This window comes from Panicum hallii, chromosome 6, assembly GCF_002211085.1.
Source record: "Panicum hallii strain FIL2 chromosome 6, PHallii_v3.1, whole genome shotgun sequence".
Lineage (NCBI taxonomy): Eukaryota > Viridiplantae > Streptophyta > Magnoliopsida > Poales > Poaceae > Panicum > Panicum hallii.
The window spans coordinates 39,433,485-39,452,824 of NC_038047.1; the positions used below are offsets into that span (position 1 = coordinate 39,433,485).

The 19,340-nt window shown below is 49.3% G+C and overlaps 3 protein-coding genes across 3 annotated transcripts; 2 read left to right on the top strand and 1 right to left on the bottom strand.

Annotated features, from left to right (window-relative positions):
- Positions 1–800: 800 nt before the first annotated feature.
- Positions 801–3,072, top strand: LOC112898491. Its single transcript, XM_025966826.1, has 3 exons — positions 801–1,099; positions 2,281–2,402; positions 2,524–3,072. The coding sequence occupies exons 1-3, from the start codon at positions 964–966 to the stop codon at positions 2,848–2,850; spliced, it is 585 nt and encodes a 194-aa protein (XP_025822611.1). The 5' UTR covers positions 801–963; the 3' UTR covers positions 2,851–3,072.
- Positions 3,073–9,012: 5,940 nt separating this feature from the next.
- On the top strand, positions 9,013–9,978 carry LOC112897858 (flavonoid 3'-monooxygenase-like). The gene has a single exon (XM_025966248.1). It carries the CDS (start codon positions 9,082–9,084, stop codon positions 9,976–9,978), a length of 897 nt encoding a protein of 298 aa, XP_025822033.1. The 5' UTR covers positions 9,013–9,081.
- A 3,218-nt stretch (positions 9,979–13,196) lies between these two features.
- LOC112897217 (flavonoid 3'-monooxygenase-like) lies at positions 13,197–15,227 on the bottom strand. Its single transcript, XM_025965463.1, has one exon. It carries the CDS (start codon positions 15,037–15,039, stop codon positions 13,489–13,491), a length of 1,551 nt encoding a protein of 516 aa, XP_025821248.1. The 5' UTR covers positions 15,040–15,227; the 3' UTR covers positions 13,197–13,488.
- Between the last annotated feature and the right edge of the window lie 4,113 nt (positions 15,228–19,340).

The following is a 19,340-nucleotide window of genomic DNA, read 5'->3' on the forward strand; positions in this document are numbered from 1 at the left end:
GGGGCGAGGAGGGCGGAGGGAGCAGGGGCGGGGGCGGCGGGCGCGGAGGGCGGCGGGAGCAGGGGCGGAGCGGCGCGGCGGGGCGGCGCGGCGGGGCGGGGCGCGGCGGAGCGGGGCGGCGGAGCGGGGCGGGGCGGGGCGGGGCGGGGCGGAGCCGGGGCGCGGCGCGGCGGGGCGGAGCGGGGCGGGGCGGGGCGGAGCCGGAGGGCAGGGGCGGAGCGGGGCGGGGCGGGGCGGAGCCGGAGGGCGGGGCGGGGCGCGGGGCGCGGCGGGGCGGGGCGCGGCGGAGCGGGGCGGAGCGGGGCGGGGCGGAGCGGGGCGGGGCGGGGCGGAGCCGGGGCGCGGCGGGGCGGGGCGGAGCCGGAGGGCGCGGCGGGGCGGAGCGGGGCGGGGCGGGGCGGAGCCGGAGGGCGGGGCGGGGCGCGGCGGGGCGGGGCGGAGCCGGAGGGCGGGGCGGGGCGCGGGGGCGCGGCGGGGCGGCGGGGCGGGGCGGAGGGCGGCGGGGCGGCGGGAGCAGGGGCGGCGGGCGGAGGGAGCAGGGGCGGCGGGCGGCGGGAGCAGGGGCGCGGGGGCGCGGGGGGGAGCTGGGGCGCGGGCGCGCGGCGGGGAGCAGGGGCGGCGGGAGCAGCTGGGGAAACGGCAGTTGGAAGAAAAGATTAGAAAATTGAGATTGTGGGGTATAGAGGATGGAAATAGGGGATGTTGTTGGAGTTAAATTTGGTATAGAGGATGAAGTTGATATGGAGGATGGATATAGAGGATGAGATTTAGGGGATATCGCTGGAGATAGCCTAAGGCGGAGGAATTGGAATTCAACGAACCGGCCGGCCAGCCAAATCCTCCGCGGAAAAAAATCCGAGAGCACCGCGGCGAGCAGGGCGCGGGCGGCGCCGGTGTCCGGCCGGATCTAGGCTGGGGGACGGCGACGAGGGAGCTCGCGGGCGGGCGCGGGGAGGAGAGGGGATGGCCTCGGAGGAGATGACGGCGACGGAGGTGGCGGCGCTGCTGGATCTGAAGCCGCACCCGGAGGGCGGCTTCTACGCCGAGACCTTCCGCGACGGCTCCGTCACGCTCTCCACCGCCCAGCTCCCGCCCCAGTGTACGTACATGCGCCGATGCGCGATTCCTCCGTAGCGTTTGATTACCGCGCAGGATTAGTGTTCGGTTTACAGTTTTAGACTTTCTTGCTGAGCGGGGACTGATTCCTGCGCGGGACAGTGTGCGATCGGACCCGGAATTAGACGGAGTTGATTGATTGCGTCTTAGGCTCGGGCATGCGCAGGCCTTAGCTAGATATCGATGGGGGTAGTGTTTGATTTTGATTCGCTGCTGTTTGACTAATTTGTGAGGTTTGGTAGGTGTGCTCTCTGCGAGCTAGGAATTCAAGCCAGATAAGTCTGGCGGTGCGTGCTACCTCTCAGTGCGACGGCTGTATGCATCATGGTCCATGAAGTGGGCAAATCGGGAGTGCTAGGGAATGTAATGATAAATTTGCTTGGTTGTGGCTCCTATCTTTGTTCAGCTAAGCAGGGATGGTGCTCTTTTATTTCATACATATGGCTTGAAGTTATGTACTCTGCGACAAGGTAGCGCCGATGTTCTTTCCTGTTTCAGGATTGTAGCATTATGCTTTCTCCTTTTCTTCTAGGACCTACGACAGCTGCAACTGAACAAGCAGTAACATCTGGTATTTGTATCAGACAAATTAGGTTTGCCAAGTCTGGTCAGAATTGCCAGTTGTTCAACTGCCCTGTTTCCGATCAGAACCCTGAAAGGCTGGTTAGGAAAGGGTGGGTCAGGCCCTAATTGTTAGGAATGCCATTCATTTCAGGTCATTTCCCTGTAGTGTTTTGCTTAAGGTCTTATGCATACAGTGACACTCTTGTATGATCCGCTGAGGATAAGGAAACTTGCCTGCTGGTTTCATAATTCATCTTTAGTGTGTATCCATGTATGAATGCAAGTATGTAGCTGTGAAAACTTCTCTTAGTAGCTTCTCATCCTTTTTATTCTGTCAGTAACTAACTGTTAGGTAAGGGTGGGCGGGTGGATGTTCTCTTGCTAGAGGGACTGAATAATGTCTCAGCATACCACTCGTCTACTGGCATCCGTTCCGTTCGACTGTTATGAGTGTGGTGTCAGACACTAAATCACCAAGTGATCAATGAACTGGATATGGAATCAAGCACCTATATAGGTTTATATGTGGATGGCATGTGAATGTGAAATCGAGCTGCTATAGGTTTATATGTGTCTAATATCTCCTAACATATACTGCAGATAAGGTCGACCGTGCTGTGAGCACTGCAATCTACTTCTTGCTTCCTGCAGGGAGTGTTTCACGTCTCCATCGCATTCCCTGTGCTGAAACCTGGCATTTCTACAAGGGAGAGCCTCTCACGGTTAGCACCATCTATTTGCTTGACATCATTGAACTGTCTCATCTTGCTATTCCATGACCAGAGCACTTAGGCAACTAATTGACCTGCGCTATCTAATATGGCTACTCCGTGTTTGTTTTAGGTCTTTGAGCTACACGATGATGGCCACATTGATCTCACTGTCATTGGCCCACACCTCGAAGCCGGCCAGCGCCCCCAGTACACCGTACCACCGAACGTGTGGTTTGGTTCCTTCCCCACGCTGGATGTTGAGTCGTTTGCTTCAGATGGCAGCGTTCTTGTGAAGTCTCGAAAGAGGGATCCAGAGCAGCACTACTCCCTGGTTGGCTGCACCTGTGCCCCTGGCTTCCAGTACGAAGACTTTGAGATGGCCACATTTGAGGACGTGAGGTCCATCGCTCCCAAGGCTGAACCTTTCCTCAAGTTCCTCATCCCTTCCACCGAATGACTCCTTGGCGACCTCCATTGATGCTGGATGAGTTCTCAGCTTCTCTGTACCGGATTCCCATTTTTAGGCTTGTGCTTTTACCATATTGTAGACCGTAAACTGTACCCAGGTGCTGGTGCAGCTTGTAACATTTTGTGCACTGAAACAGAATAACTGCCGATCTTGATGTAGAAACTGGAGGTGCTTTTTTCACAACTCTGAAATCAAGTCTGGTCCGTGAAATGCTGTCGTGGAGGGGTAATTGTTTATCAGCATACTGGGAGCATTGTAGGATCCTGAGGGTTTTACGGGATCAAATTCAACCTTCTCTGGCCCTGAATTGTGCAGAACTTCTGCAGGAAAGACTGGATGCCAGTGGGCCGTGCACTCCTTTCCTCGCATTTTGTTGCGTCGTTCTTGTGTCGCTCTGGTGGTTGGTCGTGAGCATGGTGGTGCCGGTGGTGAGGGCAACTCCAACCAGCCTCTTATTCAAACCCCTATCCTATTTTTGAGAGTCGAAACGTAAAAAATCATCTTCAACTGATCCCTCATCCAAACCCCAACTCTCATCTAAACTCTCATCCATCCACCCGAACTCCTAGATGTAGGAGCTCCTACTCGAGCTCTCATCCAGCCGCGCCACCAACTGCCGTAACTCGCGCCACGGCTCGGAAACCCCCAATCGAGGCAGCCACCGCGCTGCCGACTACCTCCCACAGAGCCCAGCAGCAACAGCAAGAATGCCCCCATCACCGGCCGTAGAATCGAGCAGGGAGAGGGAGAAAAGAGATCGAAACAGCTAGATCCGCGCCGCCGCTCACCCGTGGCTTGCTGCAGCCCAGAGCTGCCGTCCGCCGCCAGTTTGTGCTGTAGCATCGGGGGCGCTCTGCCCCGCGCCGGTGCTCCCAGGCGGCCAAGCGCTTCATCCTGCAAGGGCCTCCCGCCCAGCAGCTGCTTGCGCCTGCAGGGGCTCTGCCCCGGCCTCTCCGGCCCAAGCTAGCTTGCTGGCTTGGCGTCAGTGGTTGCTTGCCGGAGTGTGTGCGAGAGAGAGATAGGAAGGAGGGAGATAAATACTAGGAGACGGGACGAGAGAGAGTGACTCAGTTGGATGGCTTGCCGCTAGCTGCTGTTTTTTTATATACAATTCATCGATCATTTACTTTTATGTTTTCTTATCAGTTTTTTATGTATTCTTTAAAATCATGCACACAATTTGTATGACTATGTATGAACAACTTGTCGCAAATATGACCATTTGCATATAAAATGACTATCTTATTAGTTACAAGATAAAATAGAGGTGGGTGTGGGAACTAGGGAGGCATACGAGAGATTGGTTGGAGTGCATGGAGAAGGAGGAGGTTGGAATGTGAATGGGAGGTCCTCGTATGGTGAAGTAGGGGCTTAAATTTGAGAGTCTGGTTGGAGTTGCTCTGAGATCTTAGATTTTAGCCCAGGTATGATAATGAGTAGGCTCAAATACGATTGAGGTCTAGGTTTTGGCACGGGCGTGAGCCGAAACCGAAGCAGAGGCACAGATCACTGATGTTGAATCTATAGTTGACCGTAAGTTTCAAATCAATCTGACTCCCCTAAGAGTTATTTATTCTACAACGGGAGCCTCCCTCCTCTAGTGTAATTTTCTTTTGTTTTTCATTTTTTTCCAATGCCTAGTTCCAGCGAGCGACTAAGTTGTTCTTAAAATTTTTCTTCCAAATTTGATATTAAGTTTTGCTTCCAAAATTTTTACTTCTGATTTTTATCCCAAATTTGTTATTATTTTTCTTTTCCAAAATTTTTCTCCTGAAATTTTGTTCCATATTTTCTTTGAAATTTCACCAAAAGTTTGTTTCAAAATTTCCCCCCTTTTTTATGATTTTTTGTTTCTGAGCTTTTATATAATTTTTCTTTTTCTACAATTTTTATCTTCGCGATTTGATCAAACTTTGTGTATATAAATGTTTGTGTGTAATTTTTATATTTTTTTGAACGAACCGCGCAAGATAGTTCGAGTTTCTATTAATATAGTAGGAAAAAAAATACAAGACTACAGCCGTAGGAGGCCATAGGCAGGGAAAGAAAACAAAGAAAAAATAAGACTCGCCCGGTTGGATTGGAACATCAACGCGGGTAAGCCCTCAACTCAACTCAAAATCGGCTGGTTGGATTGGAACATCAACGCGGCCGCAACGCACCACTCAAACAGCAGCAGAAATGCGCTGCAACACACGGCTTGCAGTGGCGCCAAGCAAAACCCGGAGCACTTCCCAACAGCCTCACACTCATGCAGTCATCCTTGCCTCCACGCGTGGCTCCGCGTCGTTAGAGAACCAAGAGAAATAGATAACAGCACACCGAGAAGGCCACCGCCATACGGGACCTAGCCGCAGTGTTGCTGCAACACCACACACCACCAATAGAGTGATAATACCAGATCCGGACCTCTCAACACAACGCGCGGGGGCCTCACCATATCCGTCGTTGGACTCCACCTCGCTCTCTTCGCCTCAAAGAAACACCGCAAGCGGGGGCCTTGCCACGTCCGTCTCAGCACTCCATGTCATGGACCTATTCCTTTTGTCACCATCAGAAAAGTGAGCAATGCCGTCCCGCTTCCAAGGTCCCCATCAAACCGCCCAGCCGCCACCGCAGGTCAACTTCGTCTCATTGAGAAACCCGCGCGCATGGCTGCCGCTACCATAGCAGGGAGCCAAGGATGTCGCTTGCACCTTCTTCCCACGATGTACCGCACCAGAGTAGCTCCAGCAAAGCTGAGCCACCTGCCGCATTTGGCTGCAAGCTTGGTCATTCCACATTTTCATTGCCACAAGCGCCGTGTTTCAACGCAGTCTCACACCGCACTAACAGCTGCTAAGCCGCACAGCCGTTATGGTCCGCTGCAAGCAGCCAACCCGACAAGCATGCGGCAACCCTCGGTCGCCACCACAACTGCGAGCGACACCAAGTGAGCTTGACAACCCCCATTAAACTCTTCCTCCTGCACCAAGCCGCCGCCATCGACTACAAAATGGTTGAACCATCCCTCGACCCACAAGTAGCTAGTCCCCACCGATACCTACGACGGGTCAGCCATGAGTTACTGACTAGCACTCGACCGGAGAAGAAGGTATCATCTCAAACACCAGAGTGACCGAGGTATTACGCTTACCGGGTTCGACTACCTCCTACTGCTGGCATATGATTAGTACTGATCAAACTTGATCAAAAAGGGCCAACAACGAACGGACCTTAACTGACACGGACGGGGCTACATATCCCTACCAATATCACATAGACCATTCTCATCCCCGCCCGGTCCCAATCTTTCCATGTGAAACAATTGCGTAAATAAGTTACCCATAATGAGAGATCCTATAGCTTTCGAGTCACAGACAATTACTCGACTTCTACCAATCTTAATTAAGCATAGCAAGACTAGCGACCTACACATACTAGTATAGTCCAAAGGAATCTAGGGAACATACATCTATGGTTTTATTCAACTCCTAGAAACTTAATGCATAAATAGTTAATTAAGAATATTGCATAATTTTAAATTAGTGATTATGCTCCGGGGCTTGCCTTCTTGCTGCTCAGCCCGTGGCTCTTCCGGACCTTAGTTTGGGTCTTCTGGATGTTCTAAGATCTGCTGCTCTTCATATGGTGCCTGCTGGTCATGAGGCTCGGCAACCAGCTCGTACACGACGTCGGAAGCTACCGGATCTACATAAAATGCAAAATGAGCATGTAAATAAGACACAAAAAATATTAAGATATACAATCTTATCTTATTAATGGAGATAAATAAGTGAATAAAAATACACATTATGTACAATCTCAGTAAAATAAATAATAAAAGCATATGTATAAATGATATTACAAATTGTGTGACTAAGCTAGAAACTAAATAAATTCAATAAAATAAGTTAAGAATACATTCTGGTGAGGAACAAAATATACCATGATATAGCTACTGATAAAGTATTCTAGTTGTATTTACCAATATTTTTCTCAAGCATAAACTGTTTATTAACTCAGAAATACACTAGCACATAAATAAATCAATTAACATATTAAATAATATCTTCTGGATATTAAAAATTTACTGAAGATAATACATCATCAAATTAGTCTACTTTAAATTTTACAGTAGTTCTGAATGCATAGAAACATTACAACAAAATAAACTATGTTTTTCATGTTCTAATTTTTAGCAAAGGAAAAATAAACACTTAACTAGATCTAGCATTTTTCCTGTGTAGACATGTTCTCAACAGAGCCAACACAACTGATTTCACATTTTTATCAGTATTCTACGATTTTCTATGCATTTTCAATATTTTCAGCCTATTAAACAATGTACCAGAAAATTTATAAACCGAGATAAACCCTAACCAAACTTTTTCTACCAGCCCTAACTCTACCCGGGAACCCCTTTATTCAATGACAACCCGGGCCCGCAGTCAACCAGACCTGGACCAGTTAAGGTCAGCCATGGCCAGCCATGGCCGGACCTTGACAGGCCGTTCCCGGCGACGGCAAGGCCAACCAGCGGCGATGTTCGGCACCAGAAGCTTTGCTGCAGCCTGGGACACCTGCAACACCGTCCGTGAAGGCCAAAATACTGGCCGGCGATGGCCGGCGATGAGCAGCGGGGCCCACGGCTGCGTGGACGAGCGGCATGGCTGCGTTCCGGCGAAACCGACGGCGAACGTCACGAAATAAGGAAAGCATGAGCATCAGTTGGTCACGAGCAATCTATTTTTGTGGTTGGACGACGAGAACGATGGCCGGAGGTGGGACTTCGACGGTGAGGGGTGGAGGTGTTCGGCAATGGCGGTCTGATGGTCGGGATCTTCAATCCGTGGTCATGGAGGTCGCTTCTCAGGGGAACAAGTGGGGAGAAGGAAGTAGGAAGGCTGTGGAGGTGTGGATGGTGGCGATTTGGTTTCTATGCTGGGGGCTCATGGATTTGGCTGGAGCAGTACTGGCAGCCATGGTGTTCTTCGATAGGAACCAGAAGAAAGAATGAAAAAGAGAGAGAGGGAGAAGATGGCTGGCTGGGCTATGGGTTTTGTGGAGCTGGCGAGCGAAGAGTGGGTGTGGGGGGGTGCTCTTGGCGAGGCCGTGGTGCCGCTGCAGGACCACATCGCCGCGTGTCGGCGACGGTCTGACGGCAGCACAGGAACAGCCATAGATGGCTGATTCAGTTCAGGTTTTATCAACGCTAAAACATCCATATCTGTCCCATAAAAAATTCAAATTTTTGTATATAACTGGATCAAATAGTCAATATAAAAGTTGTAACCCTAACATATATCTATAACTTTTATTAAGAGTGAAAGTTCTAATTGTTCACGGTTCAGAAGTTATAAACCCCCAAAATCAGCCAAAAACCTGACTAATTCTGAATTTTTCAATCATGTGCAGTCTATTTATTTTAGCGAAGTTTGAGATTGATTTCAAGCACCAAAATACGAAGTAATCAATTCAAACTTGCTGTGAATATTAATTTAATATATAGGACTACAAATTTGTGTAAAAATATTGGATAGTTGACTAGAAGAATTTGGAGAAACAAAATTGAAAAAAATATGGCGACAAGCTGTCAGATAACAGACTTAACCAAATTTCAGAGGTGACTGAAACAGGGTTTGACCAGTATTTGACTGATATTTTAAACTATATAATCAAGTTTTCACATGATAAGATCATATTCATATTAAATTACATATATTGGACTATCAATTTGTTGTTGACCGAATTCCAAATGTTTAGCAAAATATATTTTAATTAGCTTCTCAAAATAGGTACTTTTGGAAGTTCCAACACTACTAGTTTTCATATTAGTGATGTCTATACCGAAGTTTTAAATTGTTGCATAGATCAACCATGTTTATGAGTCACAATTGATGAATTTGACATACTAAGCAATATTGAGCATAAAATTCATATTTACCACTTTTGTGCCTATTTATTAATGAATAAATGCCAAAATGCATATGCTAATGACATGCTTTGTGGATGATTTGCGTCTAATGGTTTTTCTAAACACCAGAGGTGTGACAGAGACGGCGGAAGAGCCGATGGGGGTGGCGACGGGGACCGGCGGGGGTGGGGGGCGGCGGCGCACAGGGCGTCAGGCCGCCCCTAGGAGGAGGTGCCGAGGGGGGCGCTGGGCGGCTATGGTGGGGTGGCGGGGGCGCGGACGCGGTGGAGGGCCCCGTGTCGTCCCTGGCCGAGATCAAGTGGATGATGGATGAGCTGATGCTGCTCAACGGCGTGCTCAACATCGGCGACTGGATCCCGTGGCTAGACTGGCTGGACCTGCAGGGGTACGTGCGGCGGATGAAGAAGCTGGGCAAGATGTTCGACGCGTTCATGGAGCACGTCCTCGACGAGCACAGCGAGCGGCGGCAGCGCGAGGGCGAGGGCTTCGTGGCGCGGGACATGGTGGACGTGCTGATGCAGCTCGCCGACGACCCCACCCTGGAGGTCAAGATCGGCCGCGTCGGCGTGAAGGCGTTCACCCAGGACATCATAGTCGGGGGCACGGAGAGCTCGTCCGTCACCGTGGAATGGGCCATCTCGGAGCTCCTGAGGAAGCCGGCCGTCTTCGCCAAGGCCACCGAGGAGCTCGACCGCGTCGTCGGACACGGCCGCTGGGCCACGGAGAAGGACATGCCGCAGCTGCCCTACCTCGACGCCATCGTCAAGGAGACCATGCGCTTGCACCCGATAGCGCCGCTCCTGATCCCGCGCGTCGCCCGCGAGGACGCCGCCGTCGGCGGCTACGACGTCCCCAAGGGCACGCGCCTGCTCGTCAACGTGTGGGCCATCGGCAGGGACCCGGCGCTGTGGGACGCGCCGGAGAGGTTCCTGGGGCGCAAGATGGACGTGAAGGGGCAGGACTTCAAGCTGCTGCCGTTCGGGTCCGGCCGCCGCATGTGCCCCGGTTACGGGCCGGGGCTGAAAGAGATACAGCTGAGCTTGGCGAACCTGCTCCACGGGTTCTCGTGGAGCCTTCCGGAGGGGATGGCCAAGGAGGATCTGAGCATGGGCGAAGTGTTCGGGCTGTCGACCACGCGCAGGTCCCCGCTCGAGGTCGTCGTCCACCCCAGGCTCCCTTCCGAACTCTACGCCTGGTGATCCCTACGGTTTGGTTTCCAGGTCGTAGGTGTCGAGTCGACATGGTGGTTGTTTGTGCACAGTGCACGTGTGTTGCTATTGCTATGGAATAAGGGTCCGTTTAGTTCGCAGCTGTAAACGCAAAAAACCCGTAAATGCAAAATTTTCGAAAGAATCTTGCTAATTTGAAGTACTAAATGAAATCTATTTATAAAACTTTTTGCATGGATGGGCTGTAAATCGCGAGACGAATCTAATGAGCCTACTTAATCCATGTTTTGCAACAGTGATGCTACAGTAACCATCCACTAATTATTGCTTAATCATGGATTAATTAGCATCATTAGATCCGTCTCGCGATTTAAAATCCATCTGTGTAAAAAGTTTTGTAAATAAACTTCATTTAGTACTTCAAATTAGCAAGATTTCTTTGCAAAAAGTTTTTTTCGAACTAAACAGACCCTAACCAGTGAAGCGAGGCTTGAAACGTCGTTTCAACCACCAGGTCCAGACGATGCTTGATCGATCTCAGTTTTCTACTGCAACGTGCAGCATATCGATGCCCAAAACGATTGTGGGACCGGATTTTCTTTCCTCTAAAAAAATAATAGTGCACTCCGGCCTACAGGCAAAAGCTTTACCCCACGGCTCAAAAATCTTCTCTCTATACGAAAGCTGCACCAAAAGAGACCCAGGCACCGTTCGCGGATCTTACCAGTCAATTTGCAAAAACACCCTCTACCTTTACAAAAATCAACCCGTAGTCCGACCTTCTATCACAGGTAATTTTTCGAAAATACCCTCAACTTTTTCCGAAATCAACCCATAGTCCAACCTTCCAGGATTAGGAAAATTTACAAATCAAACCTTAAGTTTTTGTTGAATCAACCCGCCATCCTGATCCTCTCTCAGCAAAGTTTTTACAAAAATCCTCGCATTTCAATTAAATCAAACTACAACACGTTACATTCGTTATTTCCACACGAGCAACATTATACTTACAATTTGAACACCAAAATATGTTGGAATCAAAAGTTATTCAGTATAAAACTTGATCTCAAATTCAAAAACTACAACTTTATTATAGAGTAAAATTTAAAATTCAAAATGCTTTCGCAATTCGTTTGCACAAATACTTACATACGATCCGTTGTATCTAAAATTTGGACACCGAAGCATCTTCAAACTAAAAAAAATAATCAATAGAAAAGTTTCTTAGAATTTCAAAATCTACATCTTTACTATATAGTAAAATTTTAATTTAAATTATTTTTACAAAAAGAATTTTAAAAAATTAAATACAAAAATTGCTCAAAATTTTAGAAAATAAAGTTTTGCTAACAAAATTATAAATTTAAAATATTTTTCTAATTCGTTTAACATAACATCTTATTTTGCTAAAAATATAATATTGTACTACCGTTTTTCTGTAGCTTCTCATGCGACCTCCACAATAACGCGTCATATTTTAATATAACCACTATTTTTTTAGAAAACACCACGTCTATCAACTGCATCATGATTTCGCAAATACATTAAGTATCCGACTAATTGTGCTCCACCCTCCCTAATAAATTATTTTACCCCTTCTTTCCTCATAATAAATGCAGCAACAAATGTCACACCTCCATTTCGATACCCAAAATAATATACTACTTAAATAATAGCGTCACGGTAATAGAATACTCAAAATATATACCAAATGCAACAGTGGGCAGACCATGACACCTATGCGAAAATAACAAAATGATGGATTTATTTTAACTACGTTGCTTAATTATTTACATATTTACTTATATACAACAACTACTACATAAATGAACTAAAGTCTGCATCAACTAAAATACTACGATGCGGGATACGGGCCCCACGGGGCAAAGCCTCAGATAGTTCATTAGCTGAGCAGACTGGGCATCGAGGTATGTACAGTACCCGATGCTTGCCTTTTGCAATGAAGCCTCCGCTAGCTGCAGTGGCAAAATCCTTGCCCATCGATGCCCGAAGTTAAGACAGAGAAAGACGGACCATCGCTTTTCTTTTTTTGATAGTAGCGTCGCTTTTCCACTACACTGCGGCTGCTCTTAAGACACCGTGCATGTGCGCTGGCAAGTTGCAAGTACTATATGATGTACCAGCGCCCCAAGGCCCATCAACATTGCGCGACGGCCCATGAAAGTGCTTCACGGGCCTTTTTTTTATAAGCTTCACTGGCTTATATTGACTTCTTCCTGTGAGAAAGACCGTAAGAAAGAGAGTAAATTTTTTCGCAGACCTACCGGTGACTCTTTTTTTTCCAAACACTGCCGACGACAGATTTGGGTCTAATTGTGACAGATCCATTAACTATTGTGCCTATTTTACAGACCCACCAACACTCGAACTCAGGGTTATTGTCATACAAAATTACAAACCCACCTTTTTTTGTTTTTGCTTTTTTTCTGAAAAGATTTTTGTTTTTGCTTTGAACCGTTGCATACCTTGGGTCGCCATGACAGCCTCGCCGTTTCTCCATACCACTTCATCCTTTGACATGTGAGCCCGAGGTAGCATGTAAAGGTTCAAAGCTAAATATATAGTGGGGCTTTACACGAGAACAACTATAAGCGTTAGCGTGGGACTCTAAAATGAGGATAGGTCGGTGAAATTGACATCACTGAAACCACCGGTTTTAGGGGGTGCCAGATTTAAGTCGGCGTCGATGGGATCAGTCATCACTACCGGGTTCACGAACCGGCGGTGAAAGTCTATCACCGTCGGTTTGAATTTAACTAGTGGTGACGAGGTGTTGGGGACGATCATATCTGTAATAATGCAAGACTTTTGTATCATTGTGCACGAGCTTGTGTGTAGCATTTGTAGTGTTAGGCTAAACTGTAAACACTAAACAGTTGGTCGCCTAATAGCTTCTTATTCGGACTAAACAGTTATCTAAACGGTAACTAAACGGGCTAACCGGCTGATTAAACGGACACGGCTAGCCACTGTGTAGCGTTTGCACGGCGAGTATACAGGCTAAAGGGACGTATAGGCAAAGAATAAGCATTTGTATGACAGTGATCTCCTGCTTCCAGTAAGCAACCCCGATGCACTGGTTTACAGGGCACTCGTAGAAAGGAAGTTTCAGATACGATTTTACTACCCAGGGGCCGGTGTTGATCTCCACTAGTACTACTAATCAACACGTCCACAAAGATAAATTTTCAAACAGCCATCACAACCATCAGATGACGGCATACAAATAACAAACATACATATACTTTCTCAAATTTTCTTACTTCATCGCCTCCATGCATTGAAGTGCTGTGGTACATTATTCTGAGAAACTAGAAGCTAAGATCAAACTGACAAGCTACTACAAATGTTTCATGGTCCTCAGGACCATGAAATGCAGTTTGTAGTATGTAGACTTCTCCTTCGCCTCCCAGCCATCCAGGTGGCAGTATTATACGACAACGGGAGGACCAGGGTTGACACTTGGCAATACCAGTTTCGTAGCAGGTTGCATCTTCATCTTGCCTATCGATCAGACATTCAGACGTAAAGCTCAACTGGGAGCTTCGGCTCGACAACTACCTCGAGCGGGACCTTGCGCGTGGTCGACAACCCAAACACCTCGTCCATGCTCAGCTCTTCCCTGGCCATCCCATCCGGCAGCCTCCAGGAAAATCCATGGAGCAGGTTGGCCAAGGTCAGCTGGATCACCTTGAGCCCCAGGTTGTACCCGGGGCACATCCGCCGGCCGGACCCGAAAGGCAGCAGCTCGAAGTCCTGCCCCTTCACGTCCACCTTGCTCCCGACGAACCTCTCCGGCGCGAACTCCTCCGGCGCGTCCCACAGCGCGGGGTCCCGGCCGATGGTCCACATGTTCACGAGCACGCGCGTGCCCCGGGGGATGTCGTAGCCGCCGACGGCCGCGTCCTCGCGGGCCACGCGCGGGATGAGGAGCGGCACGATGGGGTGCACGCGCATGGTCTCCTTGACGACGGCCTCCAGGTAGGGGAGGCGCGGCAGGTCATGCTCTGCCACCCAGCGGCCGCGGCCGACGACGCGGTCGAGCTCCTCGGTGGCCGCCGCGAAGATGGCGGGCTTCCGCAGGAGCTCGGAGATGGCCCACTCCACCGTCACGGAGGAGCTCTCCGTGCCGCCGGCTATGAGGTCCTGGGTGAACGCCTTCACGCCGACGCGGCCGAGCTTGACCTCGAGGGCGGGGTCGTCGGCGAGCTGCATCAGCACGTCCACCATGTCCCGCGCCACGAAGCCCTCGCCCTCGCGCCGCCGCCGCTCGCTGTGCTCGTCGAGGACGTGCTCCATGAACGCGTCGAACATCCTGCCGAGCTTCTTCATCCGCCGCACGTACCCCTGCAGGTCCAGCCAGTCCAGCCACGGGATCCAGTCGCCGACGTTGAGCACGCCGTTGAGCAGGAGCAGCTCGTCCAGCATCCACTTGAACTCCGCCAGCGACGACACGGGGCCCTCCGCGGCGTCCGCGCCCTCGCCGAAGAACCGCTTGCCTAGCACCATCCGCGTGATCACGTTCATGCTGAGCGTCGACAGGTGGTCCCTGTTGAGGTGCACGGCGGCGCCGGACGCGGACGCCGCGAAGAGGCCGCGCACGAGCGCGCGCACCTCGTCGGCGCGGATGTGTTCGAACGACGCGAGGCGGCGCGCGCTGAACACCTCTGTGAGGCAAATCCGGCGCGCCTGGCGCCAGTAGGCGCCGTAGGGGGACCACGTGATGTCGGCGTAGTTGTAGGTGGTGTGCTTGCCGGAGGCCGTCCTGGGGCGGTCCAGGAAGAGCACATCGTGGGTCTTGAGGAAGAACTTGGCCATATCCACGGACGAGCCGACGACGACGGAGAAGGAGCCGAAGCGGAGGTGCATGAGCGGGCCGTACTTCTTGGAGAGCTCGTGGATGGAGCGGTGCGGGAGCGCGCCGATGAGGTTGAAGTTGCCGATGACCGGCCACGGCCTCGGACCTGGCGGAAGGTTGTAAACCCGGCGAGACGTGGATTTGAGTTTGCGCAGGAGGACCGCGGCGATCGCCATTGCAAGAAACGTCACCAAAAATGGTGGTAGCTCCATCGGAGCAGGAGGAAGAGGAGGCTTGGGTTAGTTGTTGGCTTGTCAATGCAACAACATGTGAAAGTCACTTGTATATATAGGATTATAGGGGATTACGAGATTGACCCTTGTTCCTAATGCTTCACTGCAACAATCGGAGTCGACGGAGTGGTTGTCTTCTGAAGTCGAGTCAGTAGGTGCTGAGTGCTGACTGGGTTTTAGCTCAGCTGTCGTCAGAGAGTAATTAATAAGTACTCCATCCAATCCAAAAATACAAGTTCCTATCAAACTTATAAAATTTGAGTAGTTATAACTTACACAATATTTAGATTGGAAGCATCTTCATGCATTTCTTTTGACATATTTCACAAGATATTTATCTTTAATCATAAAGAGTGCTTGCTAGCAAGTTTCTACTTTCGTTTGAACGACCACTTATGTAAAGTCGTCGGCAGTGAAGTCGGCAACTTGTGTAAAGTCTGTCATTGCAAACTTACATACCCGAAGACTTAAGCATGCAAAGTCGTGCTTTGTAATTTCGATTTCCTTTGGTGTACTAAAATAAAAGTACTCGATGTTCTGAATTTGATATGCATGTGTATCTTTTTAGCCACTGTCTTTACATATGTTTACAGATAATGGTAAATTTATGAAAGTATGGGTGCATTTTATAGAGAAATATATGCCTTTTCGAACAATGCGGGGGTTGAAACCCCCCCCCCCCCCAACCTTTTTTGCGCACAAGAGAATACAACTTACAAATCTCAACATATTGATTTTCATGTATTTCAAAGATAAGAAGTTTAACTAGTTTTAGATAAAAAAGAAGTTTAACTAGATTTTATCACAAACTGACGTCAAGTATTTCTAACCAGAGGGAGAGGATAATGTGTTTATAACCACCAGTGGCGTACCTAGGATTTTATCGTTGCTTATGCCGAAACAATTTTTCATGTACAATTCAATAATATATATATATATATAGTTTTGTTAGTAATACTTATTTTTCGTATAATTCAGTTCACATGGATAGAAATAAGAAACCAAGTTCTAAATTCAACCAACAAGTGTGAAAGTTGCATAAATTAATTACGAATGGTTCGAATATATTAAGTTCAAATAAGCAAAAGAGAAGCTTCCGCACCTATAACACACTTATAACTGTTTAAAGATGATTGCTCTTCTTCTTGTTGTCCGATCTACACTTTCTAAAGGACATGGAAATCTTGATTACATCATTTTCATCCAAAATTAAATTGTTTAAAATGCAATGTCTCCGTCCCTATTCATAATTCAATAATTTTACAAATAAATACCACTAGTACAGAAAAGGTCTTTAGCCCCGGTTGAGAACCGACTTTAGTCCCGGATTACCAACCAGGATAGAGTATCCGAAACTAATGTGTTTGGCCATTTGCTCTGACAGCTCTCGATCTAGGACTAGTGTGATTTTTTAAAATAAAAAAACACATCCCGTAGGCCCCACCCCACCCGCCGCTCGCCCACGACGGCCGGCTCCTGTAGGGCCGACTTTTCCAATTCCTTTCTCAATCACAAAATCATTCACAAAACCAATCATAGTTGCAATCGACAAACAAATCATCCATATAATCGATCTCAAATCCTGTATATCCATATTTTAATCCTAGAATCATTCATAGGGAAAGTAAGGGGAAAAAAGAAAATGAAGAGGAGTGTCTATCGTGAGTGAATCAATCTCAAACGACTTCGTCTTCTCCAGGCTCACCGGGGCCGCCACCGCTCCCGGCCTTGTGCGCAGGGACTCGCCCGCGCCGGCCGCCGCGCTGCAGCATTGGCCGGCTGCGCTGCCCCTGGTCACGCCCCTCCCTCCGGCACCACTCCCTCCATTCTCCGACTTTCCTGCTGCACAAGTAGGTGAAAAGAAGTCATCAGCCGCAAGAGGAAGAAAAGAGAGGAAGAAGGAGAAGAGAGGGAAGAGGATAAGGGAGAAAGAAGAGGACTAGAGACATCGAGATGATAGAGAGCTAAAGTATTGCAAGGGATGCACGGGAAAAGAAAAAAAATGCATCTCAGCTTTTAGTCTTGGTGCTCCTTTCAATCCAGGACTAGTAACCTTATTTTAGTTCTGGTTGGTGGCTCTAACCGGTACTAGACCATTAGTCCCGATTGGAACCACCAACCGAAACTAATGAGGGACCTCTAGCCCCAAATTTGAACCACCAATCGGGACCGAAGGTTCCTCTGGATGCCCTTCCATTCCCTAGCACTTAGATCTGGGACTTAAATTCGGGACTAAAATCTTCATTAGTTCGGGGTCTAACAGCAGCCGGAACTAATGTTAAAAATTAAAAATTACTTTTTACTAGTGTACCCAAGAGCATTAGCAATAACTACTGTATAGTACTCAACAAGTTACATGTATACAATGGGAAAAAAACAATAAGACATTTTACAAAGTAGATAGTAGATACGAACCTTGGTTGATCCTGATCCCATGGTGTGGATAGTTCTGGATGCATGGACAGTGCCTCGCCTGTCCTGCACGGCTGCACTTTGACTGGACAGTAGGCAAATATGCCGAGTCGCGTGCGCGGCTGGAGTGGCAGAAACTTAACAGGTAGGTTTTCTTTTCTTTTTTATAAATACATGTATTATGTACTGGGCTGTGTTGGGCCCCGCCATGGCCCACCCGGCATATTCTGTGGGTACGCCCCTGATAACCACGTGGGCATCCGTGACGACTGTAATCTTATCTACTCTCTCCATTTTAAATTATTAGTTATTTTAATTTTTCTAGGTGCATAATTTCTGTTATGCATCTAGATATATGTTATGTCTATGTGCATAGCGAAGTTCAAAACGACTAATAATTTGAGACGGAGGGAGCATAACAATCTCAATCCTCAACCTACTGCCGGACATTTTCTGGTGTACTTGCACATCCGAATTTAGAAGCTCCGATTTGTTGAACCAACCCCTTATCTCCACAGCCTTACGCACTAGAAAACTCATGCGGTTACAGATTACGTGATGGTTGCAGGCCATTATTGTCACAATGATTGAGAAGTCAAAATGAATAAACGTGTCAACTCACAAGACCTCGAAACATGCATGACGCAACCATCGTAAACAATTCAGCATCAGCGCAGATATGATCGCCGAATCAGATCACATCAAGGATGCTGGGCTCTTCTATAAGCCGCCTAGCTCTAACGTTTTTGCTGATCCTTGTGAAAAAAAAAGAAAACGTTTTTGCTGATCATGTGGGCTCGGTTTACTGCGTGGGCTACTCCCCGCCCGTGGCCCCATCATGCCAGGAGGCTCAAGATACGTTGGGCCGTCGCCAACCATCTTCTTTCTCTTCTGGACACCATGGGCGACGGGTTCCAACGAGCCAGCCCAACCCGAAAAGGAAAAACAGCCCGGCCAGACACGTAGGCAAAGCTCCCACGAACAGTGTCACTGTGTCAGTCAGTCAGTCTCGTCACCGTCAGATAAGGTTTGGTTTGCGATCCGCGACCTGCACCGCCACCCCCTGCTGCCGCGCACGTCCCGCGGCCGTACGAGAGCACGGGCGGGCATGGGCATCCGAGGAGGAGCGCCAGCGCCGGCCGGCCGGCCGGCAGGAGCCTCGCCGCCCCGTTCCCACGACGCCACGAGGAGGATCCCCGATGCATCACCCGTCATCAGACAACAAGGCCCCTGTGCGGCGGCAGGCAAGCCCCCACACCCCAACCCCGCCGCGGGCAGGCGCGCAGAGCCCTCACGTGGCCGTGCCGCTGGCCGCTTTCCCGCGCGGCTGTGCTGCTGCCGCTCGCTCCGGGCCAGGCGTCAGAGGCGACAGGCAAGGCCGGGGGCAGTCAGGCCGCCAGGCCAATCCTTGCCGGGCAGCCAAAGCCGGTGGCTGCTGCCTGCTGGTGCCCGAGTGCCTGCCTGGTGGTAAAAAAAGGTGAGGTGAAGTGAAGCTGCTAGCAGCTAGCTCGCCAAACGCCTGATTACTATTCTCAGCCAAGGATCCCAGTCCGTTTCGGAGTGAGAGCAAGCTCAGGAAGTTCGAAGCTTCAGCGGCCGAAGGGCTGCCGCCTGCCTGCCGGTTAAACAAAGGGGCCGTGGTCTTTGTTTGATGTACCCTTTCAGCTTGCATTGCTCTTTGCTCCCAGCGAGTGTAGGACGAGCGAGGCTGTAGACGTAGGCGTAGCCGTAGCGATGGCACGGACTGTTCTACCGAAGAGAAAGCACTTCTTTTTTCTTGTGGTGTGAGGACCAATGGTGGTCAATGCGACGTGACGGTCGTCGGATGCGGTGAAAGTCAAGTAAAATGTTCATGCCATGGATCAAGG